The 26,346-nt window shown below is 31.8% G+C and overlaps 4 protein-coding genes and 1 long non-coding RNA gene across 8 annotated transcripts; 3 read left to right on the forward strand and 2 right to left on the reverse strand.

Annotated features, from left to right (window-relative positions):
• Positions 1 to 2,943: 2,943 nt before the first annotated feature.
• LOC114415568 (RNA-binding KH domain-containing protein RCF3-like) lies at positions 2,944 to 12,498 on the reverse strand. 2 transcript variants are annotated; one of them, XR_003667371.1, is made up of 9 exons: positions 11,511 to 12,498; positions 10,245 to 10,718; positions 9,794 to 10,042; positions 9,049 to 9,267; positions 8,387 to 8,466; positions 8,133 to 8,241; positions 7,553 to 7,679; positions 7,300 to 7,413; positions 2,944 to 3,057 (listed from the first exon to the last, which is right to left on the reverse strand). XR_003667371.1 is itself a non-coding variant. In XM_028380335.1 (8 exons), exons 1-8 carry the CDS (start codon positions 12,174 to 12,176, stop codon positions 7,394 to 7,396), a joined length of 1,944 nt encoding a protein of 647 aa, XP_028236136.1. In that variant the 5' UTR covers positions 12,177 to 12,498; the 3' UTR covers positions 7,098 to 7,393. The 2 variants fall into 2 exon arrangements, 1 of the variants encoding a protein (XP_028236136.1); XM_028380335.1 differs by lacking the exon at positions 2,944 to 3,057 and having other exon boundaries at positions 7,098 to 7,413.
• A 2,096-nt stretch (positions 12,499 to 14,594) lies between these two features.
• LOC114415569 (protein PLASTID TRANSCRIPTIONALLY ACTIVE 7-like) lies at positions 14,595 to 17,668 on the forward strand. Of its 2 annotated transcripts, none has more exons than XM_028380336.1 (4): positions 14,595 to 14,707; positions 14,797 to 14,844; positions 14,922 to 14,981; positions 17,153 to 17,668. In XM_028380336.1, exons 1-4 carry the CDS (start codon positions 14,663 to 14,665, stop codon positions 17,486 to 17,488), a joined length of 489 nt encoding a protein of 162 aa, XP_028236137.1. In that variant the 5' UTR covers positions 14,595 to 14,662; the 3' UTR covers positions 17,489 to 17,668. The 2 variants fall into 2 exon arrangements, with proteins under 2 accessions (XP_028236137.1, XP_028236138.1); XM_028380337.1 differs by having other exon boundaries at positions 14,612 to 14,707; positions 14,800 to 14,844.
• LOC114415570 lies at positions 14,989 to 16,813 on the forward strand. Its single transcript, XR_003667373.1, has 2 exons — positions 14,989 to 15,781; positions 15,869 to 16,813. It is a non-coding gene; the product is annotated as an uncharacterized LOC114415570 (long non-coding RNA).
• A 695-nt stretch (positions 17,669 to 18,363) lies between the features above and the next one.
• Positions 18,364 to 22,729, forward strand: LOC114415571 (protein phosphatase 2C 57-like). Of its 2 annotated transcripts, none has more exons than XM_028380338.1 (11): positions 18,364 to 18,804; positions 19,796 to 19,936; positions 20,063 to 20,165; positions 20,393 to 20,503; positions 20,968 to 21,047; positions 21,171 to 21,224; positions 21,580 to 21,696; positions 21,788 to 21,842; positions 21,941 to 21,973; positions 22,070 to 22,116; positions 22,431 to 22,729. In XM_028380338.1, exons 1-11 carry the CDS (start codon positions 18,491 to 18,493, stop codon positions 22,552 to 22,554), a joined length of 1,179 nt encoding a protein of 392 aa, XP_028236139.1. In that variant the 5' UTR covers positions 18,364 to 18,490; the 3' UTR covers positions 22,555 to 22,729. The 2 variants fall into 2 exon arrangements, with proteins under 2 accessions (XP_028236139.1, XP_028236140.1); XM_028380339.1 differs by having other exon boundaries at positions 18,365 to 18,804; positions 19,808 to 19,936.
• Positions 22,730 to 24,914: 2,185 nt separating this feature from the next.
• LOC114414013 lies at positions 24,915 to 25,816 on the reverse strand. The gene is made up of 3 exons (XM_028378391.1): positions 25,666 to 25,816; positions 25,527 to 25,582; positions 24,915 to 25,284 (listed from the first exon to the last, which is right to left on the reverse strand). The coding sequence occupies exons 1-3, from the start codon at positions 25,727 to 25,729 to the stop codon at positions 25,174 to 25,176; spliced, it is 231 nt and encodes a 76-aa protein (XP_028234192.1). The 5' UTR covers positions 25,730 to 25,816; the 3' UTR covers positions 24,915 to 25,173.
• Between the last annotated feature and the right edge of the window lie 530 nt (positions 25,817 to 26,346).

Genomic DNA, 26,346 nt, shown 5'->3' on the forward strand with positions numbered 1-26,346 from the left:
AAACGAACAAAGAAGCTCTCTTAGTATAACATATACAGTGAGATGCTTCTCTCACATTGAAAATTTCAAGCCTTGGCCACAACAATCTTTTAAACATATGGAAAACCAATCAGTGCATGGAACAAAATGCCTCAAGCACTAAATCAACGACACTACCCGAATTGATAGTATAACTAAACCAGCTTTCGGAATTTCGGAATTTTAATCTTTTGATAGTATAATTAAATGACTTATAAAAAATACCGGAGGAATGTACATGTAATGTGAAGTATTAAAATGAATTTTAAATGTTTTTTTTCTTCTTAAAACAAAATATTGGTGGCGACTTTATAATTTATTACTTTTGCGACTTCCTCATCGTGATGATGGTTGCAATAAATGTTATTAATATATATATATATATATATATATATATATATATATATATATATATATTCATTTCCTTTTTGAAAATTAATTATTTTTTTGGTTATTTTAAAATATGTTTATCAACAATAATAATTAAAATATCAAATATTTAATTTAATTAATGTAATATATCTATTTACATAAATATAGAAATGAAAATATTTTTTCCTTCCTCAGTAATAATCATTATATTTTTTAATTGTAATACATATTTAAATTTAACAATATTATTAAGTATAATGTATTTATTCCGTCAAAAAAGTATAATGTATTTATTACATTCAAAATATAATATATTTATTAAATGTATGACTTTTTTTATGTGTCTATATACATTAAAATTACTGTATTAAATAAAACAATTATTACAAATTTAATATTTTTCTATCTCTTTATATATTTTAAAATCTACATATAAGTCTAAAAAGTGAGAGAATGCAAACACATCTTCACACAAGAAAGTGAAAGAACACAAAGTCATTTTCACAAAAAAATGACTACCAGAAGAATTATCAGTTTTAACTTTATCTTGCGAATTATGTGTGTTGCTTTTCTTTTGACGTCAGGTTAGTTTTGTTTTTTAAAGCTGATTTGGAACTTTTAATTACCATTAACTTAAAAAATAATAATTTGAACTATTGTTGCATGTGGGTTAATTGGGTATAAATTATTCAATTTTAACCAATTATCTTAATTTCTTAACCCTTGAATTTGTTTTTATGTCAAATATTTGAAGAGAAAATATTGACATTCATAATAATTTTACTAGAGAATTGATTTTTGTGGAAGATACATTAATACTTTATTTAAAAAAATATTTGAAAAATTAAAGAATAAATAAATAGATAAATAGAGAGAAATGAAAGAGCCAAACGAGTAAGAGAATAATTTAATCCTAACCATATATTTACATTAAGCAAAGATATATTTTATTCTAATTTTACTACATAATTGTTAGTACACATGGAATGATCAATATAGATTATTAAATTCTCACATTTGAGTTTATTAGAATAAAATTATGATTTACATATAATTTCTAATGTTATTCCAATAATTTCAGGATCCGCACTTATGGAGAGTTGCACGAAGGCTGGAAATTGTCCAGATGATAAAGCTTACTTTGTGTAATTTGTTTGGCTTCAAAGATTATGGTGGTTTCTGCGTTTATTATGGGACAATAGATTATTGTTGCTGCCAATATCGATGATGATACCTCTCTCATCCTTAGATACATACAATATCAGTGTTTTGTTTATGTGGTTGTAACACATGTTTCCATATAAAAAAATGGAAATATAAATAAAGTGTTTCATTTTAACTATATAAGTTACATGATTTTTTTTCTACAAAACTAAATGCCCAAACTAAAAATCACCCAAGAGAGAAACAACAGACACATAACTGAATCCTAGCTGGATCATTATAAAAAAATAAAAAAAAACTGAACTCCATCTCACAACTTCACTCCCGAAACAATAAAAGATAATAAAGAATGTGTTAATTAAATTTAAATTTAACCTTGATTCGTATTATCTTTCCTCAAATTTTAACATTGATCGTATGATTAAAAATTGGATACGATAACCAATATTTTTTTATGAATTTCTTAATCTAATAACGGGTATTCATAAATACATGACAAAAAAATATTGTAAAAATACAAAAATAATTATTTTAATGTACATATACAAATTCTTAAGAAAAAATAACAATGCAAAATACATTTCATATTTTATGATTTTTTTTTAACTCGGGTGAATTCCGGTCAATATCAACATCTTCACTTCCGATTTTGAAAAGTAAGAAAAATCTAAATTTTTAAGTTAACTTAATTATATAATTGATCCTTTAATTATAAGTATTTTTGTATCGGTTCCTTAATTATTTATAAGTTTAATTGAGTCTCTCAATTATTAAAAAGTTTAATTAAATTCTTCAATTATAACTTAATTATATAATTGATCCTTTAATTATAAGTATTTTTGTATCGGTTCCTTAATTATTTATAAGTTTAATTGAGTCTCTCAATTATTAAAAAGTTTAATTAAATTCTTCAATTATTTAAAAATACTTTAATTAGATTTCTTAATTATTAAAAAGTATAATCGAGTCATTCAATCGTAATATTATAATTGTATCATTTTTATCAACTTTTTTAGTTCAATAAGATTCTTTAACTATTTAAAAATACTACAGCCAAATTAATGAAATCAAATGAAAAAATTAAAATTATAATGTTTTAAAATAATTGGAAAACATGATGATTGAACTTTTTAATAATCAAAATATTCAATTAAAATGACCATAATTTCTTATGTGATTTTTTTTTATCTTTTGAATCAATTTTTAATTTTATGTTTGATTTAGTTCAATTTTTAATATTCTAACTAAGCATGGTGTTATGTGATGCAGAATTGTGTGTAATGGAAAGCACAGAACTGAGAGGGGGAAGGTCCCTCAGCATTTGCAGGCTTTGAGTAAAAACTTTTTGATTACTTGCTTCAATTTTAATATAGATGAGATTACAATTGCTCCCATGCACCAATTAAAAAGATTCACAAAACTAACAAAGAAGCTCTCTTAGTACAACATATACAGTGAGATGCTTCTCTCACATTGAAAATTTCAACCCTTGGCCACAACAATCTTGTAAACATATGGAAAACCAATCAGTGCATGGAACAAAATGCCTCACGCACTAAACCAACGACACTACCTAGCTTTCGGAATTTTAATCTTGATAGTATAATTAAATGACTTATAATATTATCAACACATAACACATGTTGGATTTAGTGAAAGTGACTGGTTCTTCATAATTTTACTAATATGTGTTCGGTATAAAGAAGAAAAAAATATAGATAAAAAAAGAAAAGTAGAAATAGGTGATAAATAAAATGATAAGTTAAGTTGTTTGATTGAAGAGAAATTAAAAACAAAGATAAGATGAAAGATAGAAAAATGAGTGAAAATAAATGAAAAATAATATAAGCAGATATTATGCTTTTAATATTTATTTCATCTTATTTTTCCTCCACCAAACGCAAAAATATTATTTTCATCCTCCCCTGTCAAACCAAACACAATCCAAGAGATGCATACTTTATCATTTCATCTTAATGAAATTATTTGAGAGCGAATAATAATACAAAGAAAATAGGAATAGTAATTAGGAAGAGAGAGATTGGGTATAAAGATGGCGGAAAAATCAAAGGAATTTTAAAAGAGGTAAAGGAGAAAGGAGGACTTTGACTGCACATTTTGTTTGGTTAACATAAAGGGAATGTTTAGATTTTAATGGAGAGTAGGAATTTTAGCGGAAAAGAAATAACTAATTTTTCTGTTTGATTCAAAAGAGGAGAGAGATTTTTTTAAAAGTGTTTCGAACCTGTTATTAATTTTTTAAAGTGCATGGAACAAAATGCCTCAAGCACTACATCAATGACACTACCCAGCTTTAATTTCGGAATTTTAATCTTGATAGTATAATTAAATGACTTATAATATCAACACACCGTTTGGATTTAGTTAAAGTTACTAGTTCTTCACAATTTCACGAATCAAAGTTTAATATTTTACTAAGAATGTGTTTCATATTAAAAAGAGAAATAATATAGATAAAAAAGAAAAGTAAAAATAAGAGAGAAATAAAATGATAAGTTGAGTTATTTGGTTGAAAAAAATAAAAAAGATGTCAAGAGAGATAAAAAAGAGTAAAATAAATAAATAAAATAGTAAAAAGAGTTTGATACTTTTAATACTTATTTTTACCTTATTTCTCGTCCATCAAACCCACAAATATTATTTCCATCCCCCTTCAATAAAATCAAACACAACCTAAGAGATTCATACTTTATCATTTCATCTTTCTCTAATTCTTCTATTACAAAAAATATAATATTAATATTTTTAATAATTATTAGTATTATTGGTATTTACAATTTTTGTTTTTTTTATAAAATTAGAAATGGAAATTAAGGTCTTGTAACGTCTAATATATTTTTTTTCTCTCAAGAATTTCATATTTTAGAAAGAAAATAAAACTTACCTTCCAGACTTTTTATCATAATATTTGAATATTTAATACTTTTCCTTAACCTGTGAACCTCCTCGTCAGACCCGCAAACACAACCGCAGCTTCCAGCAACACTGCCGTTTTGTGCACGTGAACGAATTTTCAACCTGTTCGTATCTTTATATTATGGTTATATTGATTAAAATAGTAAGTTACTTGGAAGTTGAAAAAATTAATAGTTAAAAATTCAAAATTTAATTTATTAAATTAAAATATTTGATAAAATTAATTATTAAAATAATTTAAAAGTGTAAAGTGTCAAATTAGAAGTTAATATTTTTAAAAATGTAACTTCAAGTATTATAAACATTACAAATTATTAAAAAAAATTTACTAATCAAATAACCATTGATGTAGTGCTTGATTAGAATTTACTAAACACTACAAATTGATTAGAATTTTTTTTTATTTTAATTGCGATGGAATTTTTTTTTTAAAATGTAACTTCAAGTATTATAAACATTACAAATTATTAAAAAAAATTTACTAATCAAATAACCATTGATGTAGTGCTTGATTAGAATTTACTAAAGCACTACAAATTTGTAGCAACATAGATTTAATTATTCGGAATTTACTAATCAAAAAATTAGCTGGGTAGTGTCATTGATGTAGTGCTTGAGGCATTTTGTTCCATGCACTGATTGGTTTCCCATGCACTGATTGGTTTTCCATATGTTTAAAATTCCGAAATTAAAGCTGGGTAGGATCATATGATTAATTTTTTATTGATATATCATTAATTCAAACCTGTTATTTAGGTCCTTCTATTTATAAATATAGACATTTAGCCTTCTTACTTTTCGAAATAAATAATTTTGGTCAAGGTCATTTCATTGATAAAGTAAAAAATAAAAAATATCTTAATAAAAATTGAACTCATGATTTTTTATTCATAGACAAAGTAATAAATTACTAAGAGACTTGTTTTGTTTAACAAATTACATTGACATTATTTTATGTATATCATTAATTCATATAACTAATTCGAAACACTTTATTTATTAATTTAATTATATATTTACAATGATTAATGTTGAAGAAGGAAAACAATGTTTTCATTTCTATATATATGTAAATAGATTTACTACATTTAATATTTAATATTTCTAATTATTATTGTTCTTAAAATGTATTTTAAAATAACCAAGATAAAATGGTAACTAATTTTAAAGAAGGAAAAGAATCATTTTTATTTATATATTTACATAAATATACAAACTACAATAATAATAATAATGTTAACTCTTTGGCAAGTGTATTAATTAATCCAAGTAGTATTTTAAAACGGTAAAATCGAGTGTCGAGTTCACGTGAACTTTGACTGTATTTAGAGTTTATATAAGTCAAATCTTAAGCAATTTGTCAAATAATGATACGAAATATAAAATTTAACATAAATAAAGATAATTAAGTATAACACAATAAAGAGATAGAGGACAAACACTCACGGGTGAGTTGTCAGTTGAAGTAGAATTACGGAACACAATTATGTTTTTTGACAATAATTATGTGCTAAGCTTGCATGCGCGCGCTAAACGCACATGTAAAGTCTAACCGATATAAGTGACCTCGTTAAGTCACGAAAAGCACACTAAGTCGCCAAAAACGCACTAAGCCTGACCTTCAAGTTAGCCCCTCACGTTGAGCGTGTTATTCCAGTTCTTCAACCTTCTTTCAGGCCTTCTACTTTATAATTCTACCAAAAAAATACACCCAAAATACTATAAATTAAATGGCAAAGAAGTAATTTCGTAATTTTCTAATTGGGGGGCGATTTCCACTCAGGTACCAACATTTCCATCGCAACTTTGAAATGTAAGAAAAATCTCAACTTTTAAGTTGAATTAATTACATAATTGAACCCTAGAAATATTTTTTATTAGTATCATTATTTATCAATTCCTTAATTATATTTAAAAGTTCAATTGAATCCCTCAATCAATAAAAAAAAAAATCACATCATTCAATTAAGACACTATGATCATATTATTTTCATCAATCTTGTTTGTTCAATCAAGTCCTCCAACTATTTAAAAATACTACAGCCAAACTAATAAAATTAATGAAAAAAGATACAATTATAATGTTTTTAAATAATTGGAGGACGTTATTAAATTTTTTAATAATAAAGGGATTCAATTGAAATATTTTCAAATAATTGAAAGATTCAATTAAAATTTTTAATAATTTAAGGACTAATTAAATTACGAAATTAATTGTATAATTAAGCCCTTCAAGTTCATACAGCGCCCCAAGTTAAAGTAGTTTCTACGTCAAGATTGAGTTTGCATGTGCAAAGGCACATTGTTAATGTTCATTCTACGCCGAAATTGAAGTCCCCCAGTAATTCCTAGTTACATACTAAATTTATATGTAACATACTATATTTCCAACTAAACTCTTTGAGATGGTCCTAAATTTGAATTATTTTCTGATTTTACAACTTCATTCATTTTTAAATTGTTTCAAACAAATGCCCTTTTAAAAAACAGCATATCCTTGGAAAGATGAAAATATAAAATAATCCTTTTTTCATTCACACGTGCTGACTATAGTCGGATTTGTTAAATGATGTAAAATTGTGTAATGATCCATAGAAAGCACGGGATTGAGAGGGGGAAGCTCTCTCCCCATTTGCAGGCTTTGAGTAAAACCTTTTTGATTACTTGCTTCAATTAATATTAGATGAGATCAACTACGAAAACACCATCCAGGGTAGCTAATTGCTCCCATGCACTAGCTAAAAAGATTAACAAAACTAACAAAGAAGCTCTCTTAGTACAACATATACAACCCTTGGCCACAACAATCTTGTAAACATGTGGAAAACCAATCGGTGCATGGAACAAGATGCCTCAGGCACTAAATCAACGACACTACCCAGCTTTCGGAATTTCGGGTAGTTTAAGGGACGTCTTCTTGTGCTGTTAAAACAAAAAAAAAAAAATATCATTTGAAATTTTCAATTTACTAACACGGTGTTTACTCTTTAAAAACCAAGACAACAACAAATGCATTCATGAGGATAAAAGCCACGTCTGACACATCAAAGAGATGACTTACTGCTCAAAATAAATCCTTGGAGCAAGCTCTGGGCTCTCTCTGCTTGCTCTGGAGTACCAGATATCTGAATAATCTTCTGTGTCACATCTGGTCTATCCTCTACAAGGGTTACATTGGCTCCTGACAACTGTTACCATGAAAAGATGAGTGAAAAGAAATGGCTATCAGTTGAAAGTAAATGTAGTAATACAATGAAAATAATTTCTAGAATCTAGATCTAATTCCAAGAAATATTGGGAAGTTGTTGAGAGATTTGCTTTTCATTCTTGAAGTTAGAACAAAAAATAAAAATACATTTAGTATGATCTAGAGATAATCCAGAAGTCAAGCAACGTAAAGACCAACCCATATATCATTTGTAAAAACAAATTCTGTGATTCTAGTTCTAAGAGTAATTAAATTGCTCAGTTTTTTTTTGGGGTGGGTTGAGGGGTGAGCTCTTCAATGATGTCAGAGAGCAGATAAAAGTAAACATGAACTTGTAGGCTCCAAGTTCAACTACTTGGTATAAGAATGCCTTTTCTAGCACTTTACAATTCAAATATTAAAGTGAGGGACTAATAGATCTAATCACACACACCTCACTTATTTGAGCAAGTTTGCTTTTGGATTTAGCTATAAGCTTTGGTACTGCATACTCTGGTATAACAACTTCAAGTGTACTCCTCGTAACGAGCGGCACGGCAATCCTAACCACAGAAGGCAGGACATTAGAAAGGGGGAAGGAGAAAGAAAAAAGCATACAGACATATAGATGAGAAGGGTGAGATATCGTCATGTCATTCCATATTAGAATACAATATCCTATTATGAAATGAAGCAAGGACCAGTTACCTATTTAAACCACTAAGCACATCATCGCGGCGGCCACTTTCTTTCTGCTTTCCTACCTCAGTGCTAGATCCTCCAGTTTCCTACCCAAAGAAAAAAAGAGAAGAAAAAAAATCATTTTTTCTTCAAATAAAAAACAACATTCTGTATAAAATGGCTCAAGCCATCACACATTTATATGATTTGGCCACTCACCCAATTGTAGAGAACACCTGGTATAGTTAACTGTACTTAAATAGCCATTGCAAAAAATATAGCTTGTTTTAAAAAAATAGCTTGGTCATTAGGTAATATTATATGGTTCATATATGACTCGCTCTATATCAACCGGGCAAATTCCTTTTTTTAATGATACAGCTTAACTCAGTACAACAGACGAAAATATACAACAGTATGAGACAGCACATCAGAACCTCATCCCCATCCAAAACAAAGAAAAAGGGTATACCACCCATGAAAAAAGTTCCCCATTCTTGTTGAAATCACACATCTTTCATGGGACAAAAAAGTAACATTTTTATTTCCTGTGCTCAAAGGTTATTTTCAGAGAAGACAAGAAACATATGATAAAGATGACTAATAAATCTCCCAAATGACAATCATTTAAATAACAGATAAATAAAGATGATGGGCAATATGGCATTTCTCATTGCATCAAAGAATACCTTTGGCGGAAGGGCTGCTGCAACAGTTTGCACATTTTGATAAGTTGTGGAAGTTTCAGCAACCGGAACTATATTATTGGAAGAAGATGCCTCTGCACCAGGTAAGGGAGCTGGTAGTGGTATTGGGTCCCTTTGAAAGAAATCCCTGTACAAGTAACTCCTTAATCTTGATGTCACCTCAACAACAGCATCTCGGGCTGCTTTAATCTCTCCTACAATCTGTAATGCCAAAAATAATAAAGAAGCAATTGAGAAATGTAGAAAGCAGAATTTGAATATACGGGTTTTTGTTTTAACCTTGTAGAACTGGAAGGTAAGGTTTTGGATCCTCTCTATACCCTAGTGCATGAGGCTCCCATCTAATGGGGGTTCTGGGGAGAGAGGGTAAATATATCTACAGCCTTACCCCACAAGTGAAGAGCTATTTGCAAGATTTAAATCTGGGACCTCTAGGTCATGCGGCAGTAACCTTATCACTGTGTCCAAGCTCACTCTCATCTGAATCCTCTCTATACCATTTATTGGAAATATTTTAATAAGAAAAACCAATGAAATCAGTACATTCTTTAGTTTGTAAAATTAACTCTTTCAGCCTCGGGCTAATGTAGTGCACATACATCCAGTATGATGCTTTGATGAAGAACATCTATTATAAACCTCAATATTTATCATTAACTCTTTCAGCCTACATTTATCAAAGGAATCTAATAGAATAAATTGGCAAGCTGTAGGTCAAGTGACAAACCTGTACCAGTTCATCAGTTTTTGCAACACAGAGAGGTAGGTCATCTCTAGGCAAAATTTGAATATTAGCACCAGTCAACCTCCTTATTTCTGATAGTGAAACATCTTTTCCATCTAAGCATTCAATTTCGCTAGATGGGACAACAAGCCTGGTGGTTATTGTATTGTCCTTATCTAGAACAAGATCGACAATGCGAGTTTGTATATGTAACAAAGCTTCCTGAGCTGGGAACAGCTCATCGTCAGGACCCTTGGGTACATAATAGTAACAGTTAGAACTTTAAATTTGCAACATATATTATGTCAAATTGCACTAAAAAAAATTTGAAGTTAAGCAAGGAAAGTAGTGCCCCTATAACAATTGCAACCTGAACAAGACCCATAAGAATTTTCACTAGTTATCAAACTACACCTAAGACAGAGAAACAGAAAAAATGAGAGAAGGAAAGCACCTCCTCTGAAGTAATGATGATTATCTGTTCATCAGAACCACCAACAGGATCAGTGACCTTAACATCTACGCCAACTTCACTCTGAAGGAACTCTACAATTCCATCTGATTCCCCAATAATAAGATCAACTTTCTCAACTGGACAGAGAATACGGAAAACAAGTTCCTCCCCATAAAAGCCCTGCGCATCATCAACAACAGGAGCAGCCCCAGGCTCCATTGCATAACTCAATGAGGGGTGATTATTATTTCTACTATTTGTGTTAGATCCTCGTGATCCAAAAGAGGCCCCATCCACAGACGATCTACGAGATCCACTAGTCACGTGAGGAACATAATCATCGTCGGGAGAGAAAAAACGCTCTGGTGAATGTACACGTCCATGGAAATGGCTGCGGTCACGGTGCTGACTCTCCCTCAACCGTGATGAAATAATTACTAGAGCATTCTTTACAGCATTTACATCACCTACAACCTGCACAAAACATCACATATAAAATTAACAACATTCAGTTCATATATTTTTTGAATTAGTAAATTTCCAGATGAATCACATCAGATCTTTCAACAAGCACCAAGACACACCTCCATACTTTTCATATCACGATCATCGTTTTAAAATCAGTAAAAAAAAAGATGTTATCCTCAAATTGGCATGGTACTGCCTGCTTTCTGTCTCAATTAACAAATAAAAATCACACAAAAAAATCAATAAACACATACTCGATCTAGCCAAGTTCAACCAGATCATCGCAGAAGCACAGGATCCCCCACTAAATCAAAAGCAGATTTCTAAAAAAACTTGGGTAATGCAGCACAAATCCAACGATCACACATAGAATAACCTCCGAACCCCCAATCCAAAAAAATATTGCTATGAACATGTTTCCTCCTTTCCAGCTCTTTAGCTGAAACTTGAAGTAATAATGCTAATAAAGGAGAGCTTCAAGTTCAAATGCCCTTCACGCCTTAGCCAAAATCAGTAATAACCCATGTTTTATGACATTAGTTTATGAGAAATAAGCAAAGTGAAGAGTGAAACTGAAAAAAAAAAAGAGAGTCATTAATATCTTCGGTTCTCATCCAAAAGCAGAGTAAGTTGCTCCCTCACAGTCTAAACTGAAGTTCAGCAAAATTAATGAAGGGGGTTTCGTTTGTTCAGACTTGAGAGCACATCATGCATGCAATTTAAGTATGAGATGAAAAACAACAGTTCCAAGCTTAGTTTTTGATTTTTGTTTTTTGGTTTGGTTTCTGGTGGAGGCACCTGAACAATTTCTTCAGACATGGAAACACAACGAGGAAGGTTGTGATCTCTAGGGAGTATCCTAATTTGCGTCTTGGTTTCCATCCTCATTTGTTCGATAATCTTCCCTCCTTTCCCCAACAAACACCCTACATGCATTCTCGACACCACAAGCCTCGTCGCCACGCGGTCCCTTCCGGCCCCTCCGCCCCTTCCGGCACCGTACTCCTCGTCGTCCTCCGCCACCCCGAACGCGGCGTCGCTCTCGAGAATCCGCTCGTGGATCAGCAACAGCGCCTCCTGCGCCGGCGAGAAGGACGGCATTCTCCCCTCGGGATCGCGGCGGCGCGTGTCGGAAATCTCGATGATCCGCTCCTCGTCCCCCGGCATGAGCTCGTGCACGTTGATCCACGCGCCGGTGTGCTGCCGTATAGACTTTATGATGCTGCCGGACTTGCCAATGACGCCGCCGGCCTTCAGGTCGTGGCAGAGAATGCGGTAGCTGGTGGTGACCGTCAACGGTGAGTCCTGCTGAGTCTTCGCGTGGCGGGCGGCGCCGCCGCCGCGGTGGCGCTGGTTCCCGGCGGTGGTGTAGTGGTGGTTATAGCGCGGCCTTGTCCTCGCTAAGGTCTCGGAATCATAGTCTTGGTCATAGTAGTAGTTCCTCTTAGATCTAGACCTCTCCATCGCTTCCGATTGGGTTTCTTTCTGAGGTTCTCGAGTTCTAAAAAAAACCAGAAATTCAAACTTGTTCTGTTCTGTTATCCGGAATCTGAATTCAAAGTTGGCATTGTTGTCAAGGGAAATGAAATGGGATTATAGAAATTTGTTTGACTTAGTATTGTGTTTGTGCAATCTCATCTCCATCGGAAACCCTAGAAACAAGTTCGGATTATCTTTCCTTTCCAGATTTGAGCAGCAACGTGAACCAAGTGAGTTACTGCTTTTCTTATTTATATCAAAATAAATACTAAATAGTATATTGCTATCACTGCCACTCGACTCAACAACAGTCAAGCTTCAACTTCACCTGCTCTACATAAATAAAGTACATAAATCAATTTCTTTTTATGTTTATGAGTTTAATTTCTCTACCACACTTAACTAATCAGATTCGGTGTATAATTCTTAAGGTAATTATTGTAACATTTAACAAACTTACTATACAATGCATTGTTAAATAATGAGATAGTATGTGTATGATTTTAGAGTAATTACTATAATAGTTAATAATTTATTTCTTTTATTAAATTAATAAATTTACTATATGTATGATAGTTATTGAATAAGAAATAGGTAAACTATTTTCTTCTTTAATATAGGTATAGATTATATTTTCACATTCACATCGACTTTATTTGTATGTGTGTTATGATTTTTAAATGATTTTGACATTTTGAAATGTTTTTACTATAATCATATTTTTTTTAGTGATGCCATTATTCTGGGTGCCTTTGCATTCTCTCATGTGATAGTTTAAAGTTGCGTTGTGACAAATATTTTTGTGAGAAGTTTTTATTTTCTATAAGAAAAATTGTCAGAAATTTAGCGTGTGTTAGCGCATTTTTGTAACTGACTATAGTGTTATTTGGAGTGATTCTCATTTTCTTTAAAACTCATAATATTGTCTACTAGTTAGATGGGAGAGGATAAATTATTTTATTTTATTTTAATTTATTATTTAATAAGTTAATAAGATACGATAACATAATTTTATTATTTATTTAACAAATAAAATTTCATCTTATTAGGAAGATTGTCTCAGAATTTAAAAATATTTTTTCAGTTACTCTTTGTGTCATATTCCATTCATCTCTATGTTCCTTTTTTTTATTTGTCCATTCGTGTGTTTGATTTAAGAAATAAAATAAAATGAAAAAACGAAAAAGAAAGGAAGAGAGTTAAATTGAAATTATTTTGTAAGTTGTTTAATAAAAAATTTAAAGAAAATAAGTTAAATAAATATATAAAATAGCATAAATATTCATAGTTAAAAACTAACAAAAAATAAAAATAAGGATAATTTAATATTCTAATCATAAAATTCACTTTTGTATGAGTTTTTCTTCCAGGATTAAAAACAAATAATGGATCTTACAAAATCTTTCGCTTCCTCCACTTTTTAAGTGATACCAAGATGTGAAAAGAATGAAATCCTAGTTGTTAACTTCTTTCCCTTTTGATCCCTATCCATTTCATGTCTTCCAAACATATAAACATTTCACTTGCACTCCAAGGCCTTACAATCACTACATGTTTTGTGACAACATTTCATGATTTAGGTTATCAACATATCTCCATCCCCCAATAGATGCTCACAAATTTTCTTCCATCTTGTTAATATTAGTATTATCTGTAATTAAATTTTTGTTTTAGTGCCCTAATAATTTTTTCTCATCTTTTTTGATAAATATTTTAGAACTAAGATAATTTTTTCTTTTTGTTTTGGTCTCTAAAATAATACTTAATGCTTATCATTACACAATTTCTATTAAATGATGATGTGTCTTTTAACTTGAAACTTCCTAGTTATTATATAACCCTGTTATTTAAAAAAGTTTGCATCTCTGTATTATTATATTTACTTTTATATTTTATTCCTAAATTATCTTTATAGAAAACTACAATAATACTTTCTTAAATTCCGTGTAATTATACATAATTTTACTCTTTTTGATTTTCCCATATTAATTCTCTTTAAGTTTGAAATATTACACTCACATTCTTTTTATATATTTAAAAATATTATACTAATATTTCTTAAGTCTTACTCTAATACTTCCTACAAGAAAAATAAAAGTAACGACTAAAAAAACTAGAGGTATTTGTGTAATTTCACAAAACCTCAAAAAATGGTATTGTAATTTTTTCTTACTTTTAATTAAAAACACCTCTAAACATAATGATGTAACATTGACTAAAATTTGAGTAGTTTCTTTAACCATAATATATTTTGGTAAAACTTAAGGAGACATTTGATTATTTTTTAAGAAAAATTATTTATATTTATGATTTTCTTATCTTTTTAGGTTTTTCAATTAATTTATTCATGAAGATCTTTAAATGCTTTTTAATTTATAGGTTTTAATCTTGATAATTTTTTTTATAGGTTTTAATTTATTCATAATACCGAAAGCAAGTTCCAGATAGCGCGAACGCGAACACTCTTAGCCATGGCTATCCGAATCAACTCCTTCACTCTCTCTTCCGCTTTACCTGTAATCTCCTATTTCTTTTCCCACCTCAAGTAAATTACAATTTATTTTCTTTCAAATGTATATATCTTACAAAATATTTCTTTGTGCAGAAGATGGAGCTAAGAGGTGGAAATTCGCGCCTCTGGGTTAGCTCACAGGTAGAAGAAATTCGAAAATTTTCAATCTTTCCTTTGACCCCAACTGAACTTGTTTATGATTTCATTCGTTTTGCAAGATGATGCCGCAAATGCGAAAGGAGGCTCGTGGACGACGAGTTTGGAGGCGAAGAAAATTGGTATCCTCTGTCCCGATTTTCTCTTTTCTCACAATTATTGCTTTCCACACTTGCTTCTTACCTGTTTGTCTAAATTCCCAATTGAAAACAAGTAAAAAAATGTAGTTGTTTGGTTTGTTGTACTTGTTGCCCAGTTTAGAAAGTTTTTTCTGGATGTAAAGTGCTACTTGTGGGACTATTTTTGTGCAAAGTGTTAGTTAGGCGTTTGAATTTATTTAGCCTGAAGGGTTGGTTAGAATTTAAGAGGAAGTAAATTTGTATTTTTAGTTCTCGTGGGCGTCAGCCTCAACTGGAAAAGTTTTTGCTTTTAAGTGCAACTTGATGGGTATTTCCTACTAAACATTTACCCATGGTTGTTCATTTGCTAGAAAAGAAGGGTTTTAGTTGAAGTATTCTGAACTTTTTAAGCCAAAAAACGCCAAGAAATTGGTTCGAATGGAAAAAAATAATATGCAAGAACTTCTGAATTTTTTTGCCAAAAAACACCAAGAAAAGAAAAGGACTGTTAGCTTTGGAAGGGTTCTGCATCATATAGCTACTGTGTTAATTGTTAAAGAGGTGTATTTGTTGTTTCTGAACCCAAATCAGTGCATAAATTCGGCATTTTTAAGTGCCTGTGCCTCTGGTCTGCAACAGTGCCATCAAAGGTTACAGTCTTCTCTTGGAAAGTGGTGCTAGATAGAGTGCAAACAAGGCTGCAATTTCGTAAAAGAAAACTTTTGAGGCATTTCGATGATATCTCATGTCCTTTTTGCAAACAACATGTGGAAACCGCAAATCACTTGCTCTTCTTATGTCAGGTCTCTCACTATGTTTGGATGCGCGGCTGTAATTGGCTTGAACTTGACATAGTATTGCCTAACGAAGTTATTGCACACTTTTGGCAGCATGCAGGGCTAATAGCAGGCACTAAAAGTAAAAAAGGGCATGGAGTTCGGTGTGGATGGCGGCTGCGTGGTCTTTATGGACCCACAGAAATGATATGATTTTCAATGGTGAGGAGGTGAACATGGAGAGTGTTTTGGATTTGATTAAGATCAGATCATGGCAATGATTAAAGGCAAAAAACATGGCAATTTCAAATGTTCTGTCTGAGGGGTTGACCCAACCTTTTTTGTGTCTGCAATATGTGTAAGGCCACTCTGTTTTTTACAATAGATTGTTATCTGTTAAAATGTCTACAGAAGATACAGCAATGTAGCAAAGTGTAGACTGGTTGCTGATTCTAATTGAAGAACTAAGAGGATGGAGATTATGGGGAATGCAGTGCTATGTTAGGTGGAGGGTTCCGAGGTGGCAAAATTACTATGGTAAATGGTAATGATGACAGATATTAATAGATATATTTGGTGGCTGCACTTTTTGGTTTGGATGGGAAACAGTTAGCGGATGAGGCAATCAGATGGAGGAATTAGCTTACGTATGGATCACACTTTTACACGGGCTGATGTGTTTTAATTATGATATGGACGAAAGCAGACTATGGATCAGTGTGTTATATTCTGTTGCTGCTGGTATAACAAATTTGATGGTGCAGTGAATACATTTGTTGGGTTATTCAAGAGGGAATACACTTTCTGAAGCTGGTAAATGTTGGCATATGTAGAGTTCTGGCTGCAGTTTAACTGATGAGGACATGGTCAAATGATGTACAGAATTTTTGCTGTGTAGGCTCGGTTACTTTGTATTTATGTCTTTAAATATAAATACTGTGTAACCGCTGGTCTATGGGGTTAGTGGTTTACACTAGTTTCTTTTGTTGTATGGGTTTGGGTACCCCTTGTACCCGTTATTTATATAGTTATGATCTTATTGGCTAATAAAAAAAAAATTGGTAATTGATGTGTTTGGAAAAGCTTATTTATAGGACTTATCTTATGACATAAGTAATTATGTAAGTGTTTGGAGTAACTTATGAAAATAATTTATGATCTGCTCATACTGTTTTCAACTTATTTAAATAAACTCTCCAAAATAGCTTATAAAAATAATTGCCTACTTGTATGAAAATAATTTAACTTTATTTTCTCTTTTATTATAGAAACAATTTATACATAGTTAAGTACTTATAAGTGCTTAATTAAGCTATTTACCCAAACATGGTATTGGCACAGCCTTCTCTAATATCATATCATGTGTTAATGTTTAAGCAAAATTTCATTTTGTTGCAGATAAAAAAGGATGAATATATGCACCCCAAAATGGAGCGCATTCCTTTCATGGAGGAGCAGGTAAGGATTGTAAGGGAACAGGGAAAGCTCTTGACGATGGACATAGAGAGGTTAATGTTATCAGAAGATAATCGGTTTGATTTTGTGAATGAGATAGCAGCTGAGGCCAATTCTTATGTTGAGAACAACAGGGATGAGTATGGAGGTGAGAAAAAGGCCATTCTTCATGTTTTGAGCAACCGAATGAATGATACTGGAATTTACAGGCCAGAAGCATATTATGAGCCTGATCCCTTCAAGCCCGGACCTCATTATTTGAGAGAAGAATTTACATAAGCCCAGAAAAAAAATGTTATGCTGGCATCTTAAACTAGGGACAAGAATTTACATCTTTGCTTCACTTAGCTTAATTGATTTCTGTCTTAATTAGCTGTTGTTTGTATGTATGCAAATCAAAGCCATCTTCTAACCGGAAATAAAATACAATTAAAAGGTAGTATTTTCTACTCATTCTAAGGATGTTGAAAATGGATTATAACTAGCATTGCATTTGTTTTCACAGTTTAAAAGTGTAATCTCTTGCAATCCCAAGATAAAAAAAAAAAAACTGTCTGTAAACCTTCTTTTAATCCCTTGAGTATGACTACGAGGTGAACTGGTACTCTAACCATAAGATTTTAAGAAAAAGATTAAATCTGGACCGGACTCTTGTTTATGTATATAAATTAAATATTTAAATGTATTTTTATTACAAATTTTAATTAGAATATAATTTATATATTAGAAAATATTTATTTATTATATTTTTCAATTATATGAAAACAAACCTTTATGTAGTAAGCACATACTAAAAATATTAGGATACACTAATGTTTTTTCTCCTGACATGCAATAAATGAAAGATTTTTATATCCAACCTAAGATCATGTTAGCAATCTAATATTTTTGCGCCACATAAATGGTATTTGTAGTCTGGTCTCAGATTCAAATGCCAGCCAACATGTTGACTCCAGTACCATACTTTATCTGATCTGAACTACAACCGCGCATTATGTAGAAGTTTGACCACTCAAAGTAACATGGTTGAGTAAAATACATTTGCCAGTAGTGGGGTCCAGGATCATCACGTTGCACGTTCTTGTTTCGCCACGTGTTTTTGAGGTTTTATTATGCATACAACACAATACAAGCTTGTAGAGAGAGAGAATCTGATCCCATAAGAGAATCCAATCCGTTAATGCAGTTAGAGGCTTCTATTAACTCACTTATCTGTCTATCTCCTTCCCCACCAAAACTCAACACAACAACATCACTCTTACAGCTTCCGAACCCTCCATCATGGCCTTGTCAAGTCCACACATACAAAGATTCCTCTTATGCAAGCTTCATAGCCGCTCCACCGCCAAGAACAGACACAGAAACAGCTTCACCGCCACAACCACCACCAGGAGCAGTTGCTGCTCTGCCATAGCCATTGATGCTCCGTCGTCTTTGACCGAAGTGCCCGGCATAAGATGGGGGTCCATAGCCTTGCAGGGTCTCCGTGAAGAGATGGAGGATGATATTATTGTTCGACCTGAGGGCCTTCAGGGCTTCACTTTTGCAGCTGTGTTTGATGGCCATGGAGGGTTTTCTTCTGTCGAGTTCCTCAGGTCTTTGCAAACATTCATTTTTTCCTATATGGGTTTTAATGTCTTCTTGCTTCTTTGCTTGCTCGTGCTATATATATCCATTTATAATGCCTTAATGGGGTGTGAAGTGATGGTTTTTTTGGTTGTATTGGTGTATGCGTACTTGAAAAGAATTGAAGAGCTCCACAATATTGTTAGTTTTTGTTAGCGGAGGGATTTGAACCCACCACCTCTGCCCCCTTCCCTTCTCCCTTCACTACTAGGTCAACCTTATATCTCCTCTCAGGATTCTAGTTGATGTTCGTAGTGAATGAATTTGGGTAGTGTGAGTGGAAGTGTGTCTATTAGAGTGGAATGGAATGGAGTGAATTGAAATTAATTTGAATAAGTTACTACTTTATTATATTGTTTGGACTTTTTTTTTTTATGAAATGGGAATAAAAAGAATGGTTTCATTTCATAGCCTTCCGAATTAGGGGGGAAGAAAAAGAGGGGACATTGGATTGAATGGGATGAAATGTATTCCCATTTCAATCAAGTTCCGTTCCATTTAACCTTATTTTAAACAATGCAAACACGAACTGCCTTGTTTGGATAAATTTCTCAATAAGCCGGTAAGAAGGTAAAATGAAATAAGTAAATAACTAATAAGTTTCTCCCATAAGTTACAACTAACTTATGCACAAGTTAATTTGTAGAAATGATCTCATTTAGTTTCTCTAAAAGCTGATTTTAACTTGTGCATAAGCTAATTTTAACTTATGGGAGAAGTTAAATTCATTTTATCTTATTTTTTTATCCTATAAGTGCTTATTAAAAACTTTTTCAAAACATAGCCATAGTATGTTCCATTTCATCTGTTTCATCAATCCAGACATATGGAAAGTTTATCCACCCTTGCACTCATTGTTCTTTTTTGTATGGATATGTGATTTCTTTTTATTCTAAATTGAGTCTGGTAAATGAATTATTATTCTTTACACAATCTGAATTGATGATTTGGTGCGCCAAGTGCCAACTACAGGGATGAGCTGTACAAGGAGTGTGTTGAAGCTTTACAAGGTGGGTTACTATTAGTCGAGAAAGATTTCAAAGCCATTAAAAGGGCATTACAGGAGGCATTTCTCAAGGCTGACGCGAGGTTATTAAAACGGTAAGGCAATACATTAGTCTGCAACGGATAGTCTCCATAGAATGTGTCTAGTTAGATAGTTCCCATACAATTCTATATTTGGTATGATTAATTGGAGGTTTAGACGGTAGTATTTCATTTTCAAAGGCTTGAAATGAATGGAGAGGAGGATGAATCAGGTGCTACATCAACTGCCGTGTTCATTGGAGATGATGAGCTGCTAATTTCACATATTGGTGACTCATCAGCGGTATGTATTATTTATCCTTATTCTGTTCCCAGATAAGATACATTGGACTCCATCTTTTAATGAACAAAATGTATTTCTATTTATATATTTATTTTCTGTTTATAAGAATTATGAAGAAAAAAGCTGTCACTTGTACTATTTTGAGATTCATCTTTCAATTAGGGTATCTAGGGGATTGAATGTCTTCAAATTACCTGACTTCTATTTAAGCTTGTTTATTCTTGTAGGTTCTATGTAGATCTGGAAAAGCAGAAGTTCTGACTAGTCCTCACCGTCCAATTGGGAGCAGCAAGACTTCTCTTCATGAAATTAGAAGAGTCAGAGAAGCAGGTGGATGGGTGTGTTTTCCTTATTCCTTCATTTTTTTACATACCTTTTGACCATCATCCCAAGTCAATATGACATTATTCAATACAACAAAAACCAAAGTTCTGAGTTGAAAATTTTGACAACTTAGGATGTGAAACAACTTGATGTATTGTGGTTTTATAGTTGGAGAAACCACATGCAATATAATTTGTTTCCTGCAAGGGAACCACAGTCAAATACTATCATAATAATCAATATAGCGTCTTCCAACTATAGCATGCCATGTGATAGGAAACTAATAAAAAAAATTGATTTTATTGAAGATCATTGTATTCAATTGAGCTGGCAGGTGTTTCTTTTTCTTAATTTTTTACTTTTTTTTTCACCAGAATGGTGGGAGCCTTGTGCACTTCATAATGAAAGTCACCACCATTCTTTATAAATAAACGTTCATTAAATGGCTAATGATAACACAAATATATGTTGTCTATAGATTAACAATGGTAGAATTTGTGGAGACATTGCTGTATCTCGTGCATTTGGGGACGTGCGATTCAAAACAAAGAAGAATGAGTATAGTCCTTGATCTCTTCACTATTCTTTCTAGTGTAAAGGAATTTCTCCTAATTTTTTTATAAATGAACTACCACTGTTGAAGTGTTTCCTAAAGGATATCTACCTTTTGCATGTGAAAAGGATGCTGCAAAAAGGAGTTCAGGAAGGAAGATGGTCAGCAAAGTTCATTTCTCGGTAAGTAATCTTATGTGTCTTAATAATGGTTCCTTACATTTTCTCGAATGTGGGTTATGTTACGTTATCAGTTAGTAAAGAGAATGGAAATTGATTGTTTTACCTTAATTTATATCTAGCTAGAAATCAACTACTAGAAAGAGAATATGCAGTCCTGATTGTTGTTTACTGAAGTACATAATCAAGATCTGAATGAAGCTCCTTTTTTTGTGGGCTTCAGCCTGATTCAGCAAAATACAATGAGAATAGCATGATATTTTTGGACTTTGTGTTCTACTGTCACATTCAAATTGACCTTTATCTAATTTCAAAACAAAACTATGAATTTTAACATAAGGATGCCTTCATGACACAGTGTACAACTCAACAACGACTTGGTTGTTGCATACCCTGATATTTATCAAGTAACTCTTGGCTCAGATGCAGAATTTGTAGTATTAGCATCCGATGGCTTATGGGATTACATGAGCAGGTCTATTGCATGATCCCTTGAATCAGTTTTGGCACCTTTCTTTTTTTTGTTTTTTCAGAGAATTACCTTCACACTCTTCTTACTATTGCAGCTCAGAAGCAGTTTCTTTAGTGAGGGATCAACTACGAAAACACGGAAACATTCAGGTATGCATAATGCTTTATATTTGAGGCCACTACACTAGTATCAATAAGCCATCAAAGTTGCAGCAATAATATTTTGCTTTTTCTTGTTTCAAATTCAGCAAGCATGTGAAGCGCTTGCAGAAGCCGCTTTGGTAAGTTTTAACGAATCTCGTGGCAGTGGTTATCAAAATGAACTTATTATATTGACACTTCACAGTTTTAGTAATATACAATGACATTCTCTGCAGGACCGACGTACACAGGATAATGTCAGCATTATAATTGCTGATTTTGGGTACGTATTTTCTAATGTATATATTTATGATTTTGGACTTTGGTATTTAAGTCCTGATTATTGGCCAGGCCTTTGTGTAGAACAGAACTGGGGGTTGCATATAGTAAAATTCACAATCTAGTTATGGAAATTCTTTCCAGCATCAGAGCAACATTTAAAAGGCAAAGTTTAGTAAAATGTGGTCTAAAGTTGAACCTGTTGCATAAGTGCTATTTTTTAAAAAAATCAGTGGCAAAAAAATCAATTCTTGTTGATCAGATTTGATTTTTTTTTTTCATCCACTGATTGCACTGTCTTCTTTTGAGTGATTGCAGGAGGACAGACTGGCAGAATGCGCCATTGGAGCGACAAAATACTATACTTGAGCTGGTCCAAGCTCTTGCAACCATTGGAATTGTGTCCATTGGAATCTGGTTTTCATCACAGCTTTCTTTATAGATTCAAAAAATACCAGTCATGTACATAAAAAAGACATATACTTCTGAACTTCTAGCCTGTATAATCTTAATTGTACATGCCTCACATCTTAGAATCTACTTGGTTTAGGGCACAAAGAATTGTTAACAATAAATATTTTTTGAAGTATTAATCTTATTCTGATTCTAAAATTCAATTATTGCTTTGCACGGTTTGCCTAAGTCGATCACGTGCTTCTTCCACCTAAATTTGATAGCATTCTTTGACTATTATCTCTTCTTTTCTAGAAAGACATTGGAAACTGGTCCACATTGACCAAGATTAAATTGTTAATTACACTATCTGAATGAGGTTTGACTTCTTCAAGTTGAAAACGAACAGTTTAAGCACTTTGGCTTTTTATTAATTAATTACACGAATAACTGTTTACCCAAAAATCCTCATTGAAACATTTGATTGTTTGTTTAATGTAAAACAAGCTATTTCAAGTATCTGTTTTGACTTTATATTTTTTCTATTAGGATCCTACAGTATTACACTATGACAAAAAAACATACTTATTTACAAAGCTTGGCTGTAAGACATCAAAATAATCTAGATTTTTCTGTGTGTGTGTGTTATATCTTGATTCAATTATAAAAGGTTTGATCTAATTTGGCAACTTTGGTTGCTCATAATTTCTGAAAATAGTTGGAGAAGGAATTGGCATCATTGCAAGGTTCAAATGGTGGTTTTCAAGATGTCGAACAAGCAGGATAAATTAACCTTTAAACTGACTAAATTTGACCAAAATTAAGGAAGATAAAGTGTGATGTCATTGTCAATGTTACCACCAAAAATGCGTCTGCCGAACACTAACACTCTAAAGTGTATGTGGATCTGCACAATTAGAAACGTCAAGAACCTAACAATTTTTTCCTTCTTATAGTCTATGAATCAAGTTCTTTAGGAAACGGTATGTCAGCCACAGGAATTGGAAAGCCAAATTTAACTTTTTTGACTTCGATATGTCAACTGAGTATAAATTGATCACAATTTACATATTAGCTTGTTTAACTGTTTTTTTTTTTTATGTTCATAGCCTATAAGAAAAACATGCTTGTGTTCATAATAAATAAAAAATAAAAATAACATGCTTATGCATGTCTTCGTGTATAATAACAAAATATTGAAAGTGACATAATAAACAAAACCGTGGTAAGACAACCTATAATACACTAGCATGTTTATTGAAAAAAGTGATATAAATTAAACATGAAAAAAAAGTGACAATAATAAAATAAGATTGAATACTTTTTTTTATTATTATTGTTATTATTATTATTATTCATGAAAAAAAGTGATATAAATTAAACATGCACACATAATTTATTGAAAATAAGAATATAATTAGAAGAAGAAGAAAAAAAGTTATTATTTTTAAAATTAGTAAGGGGAAAATTGGAAAACTGTACAAACTCCTACTTTATAAGTTCTATATACTCTCCTACTTCTATTGCTTTATCCTGCCTTATGAAACCAGAACTCTTCGAGCAAGAATATTTTTTTCCAAGCGAAGTTCCCTAAAAAAACAAAACAGTGGTAAGACAACCTATAATTTACAATCTAATGCAGGTTGTGCCCCAAGTTGACATTTTAGTTGTCCAATTATAGTATTGAAAGTCTATTTTATACAATTATATATAGCATAAATCCCATATATAGCATGCTAAAATAATAATTATTGCGCTAGATTAGATGACAGATAATTATATTTTATATCAGATTGAAATTAAAATTCATTTTTGGTTATTATAAATAATATTTGTTTTCAATTTAATTTTTATATACTGATTTCTCATATTTTACTGTAATAAATATGTTTGTTGTAGACTTGTAGTACATAACTAATTAAGAATAGTGTCAAAAGATATTTCACATTGATTAGAAATATTTCTTATTATTATTATAAGACTTGCTTAATTCTTCTCCAATGAGTTAACTTTTGAAAATGAATTAAATGCAATATACATTTTTTTAAATATGACTAAATTAAAAACGAGTTTTCTCCTATGTATATAAGACTTGAAAAAGTGACATTTTTAATTCTTTTAGGTTATTTTGCTTTATGTTATCCTCGTGATGATGTATAGAAATAACAGCCACAAAGAATGCTGTTAAAAACAATTAACTTATGGAAATGAAATTAAAAACCTTCCGCAATATAAAAAATAAATTGAAATAAGCGTCGTATATATAAGAATTAACATACTGCTAATATATTTTAACTAATTTTCGGCTGCCACTTCTTTCTGTCTTTCTTTCCCTGAATCAGACTCAAATTTTGTATCTATGAGTAATATACTAGAACTTTCACACACCATAGTCTTTAAAAAGATTGCTAATTGGAAAGCAAATGGTAAGAAAAACTTTATTATAATATTCTCAGCTTAATGGTCCATAGTCCATAGATGCGCATCATGGTGTATATAATAAAATATCATACTAATAATTTATGGCCTCATAACACACACAAGTAGTGGCTCCGATGAAGAAGAAACTCGTTTACATATCTCCTCGTACACGACCAAAACATTGAGTAGGAAGAGAGATGATAATACATAGTATGTTAATTTATTTCATTATTAGGTGTAAAGCTATTCAAGGGCCCTTGCCAGGTTTCTTTGTGTGCCTTGGGTTGGGTCCTGCCTCATCATAATCCAACACAAAATCATGGACAAGAAGCTTCCTCGAGTTCACCTTGATACCATCCTTCATTTTAAAACCAAAATCAAAAAGAACTTGTCAGTTGAAAGCACTGTATATCTAGACATCAAATATTGAATTACAAGACACAATAATTTTCAATTTTCAAATTGCTAGTTATTGTGGAAATTAAGCTATGTATCCCTCAATGTAGCTTCTCCATATTTATTTCTTAAGTATTATTATGGCTTACAAAGTCCATCTTTACCATTTAACTAAAGAAAGAAGAGTAACACATAGTAGGGTACCTTATAGAGTAAGCCATGAGTTGGATGCTTGTTTGCCCTGAAGCCTTCAGCCAAACCTATAAGGAAAAAAATTCTGTTACGTGACTAGAACGAGTTAAATGTTAGTAGTTGTATTTTATTATATAAAAAAAATGCTCACATGAAGATAAGGGAATGAGAATCAAGAGAAGAAATAGAAGAAAAGTGTTCATCTTAAGGGCCATATGACAAGTATGAAGGTGTATATGGTTCCTCTTGTTATGAGCAGTTAGATTGGAACTATAAAGAACATGACATATACGTAGTGTCTTGGCAAGGAAGTGCAAGAAGGAGCACCCCCTTTTAAATTTGGCAACGAGAGAGAGCTCTTGTCATGGTGTACCCCACCCAATAGCAACAGAGTGATATGATGAAATGCAATAACTTGTAGGCTTTATCCCATAACACTCAAGTCAACTGTACTATTCTATACGACTATACATAATTGCATCAAAGAAAAGACAAACAAAGTAAATTGTTTGCATGTGCACATTACCAACATTTTCCTGCATGGCTCAAAATGAGCTACCCCTTTCATCTTCTCCACCTTTTCCAAAGTCAACATACTCATATATTTTCTATCACAGTATGACAAGATTGTCAGATAACATTGTCCCTTAAATTAAATGCGGTCAGAAGTTTAATTCTCAGGTCTTTGTGCATTGTATGAAAAATATTTGTCGAAAGAGTTTAACCCTTTAAATAAATTTCAGTATCTCGAGAGATTAGTCTTTACTCCTTAACTCTTGGTTAGGGATATTCTTGGTTCATAAAAAAAATACTTGTATTTTCTACTTTCACT

Source organism: Glycine soja, chromosome 6 (assembly GCF_004193775.1).
Source record: "Glycine soja cultivar W05 chromosome 6, ASM419377v2, whole genome shotgun sequence".
NCBI lineage: Eukaryota > Viridiplantae > Streptophyta > Magnoliopsida > Fabales > Fabaceae > Glycine > Glycine soja.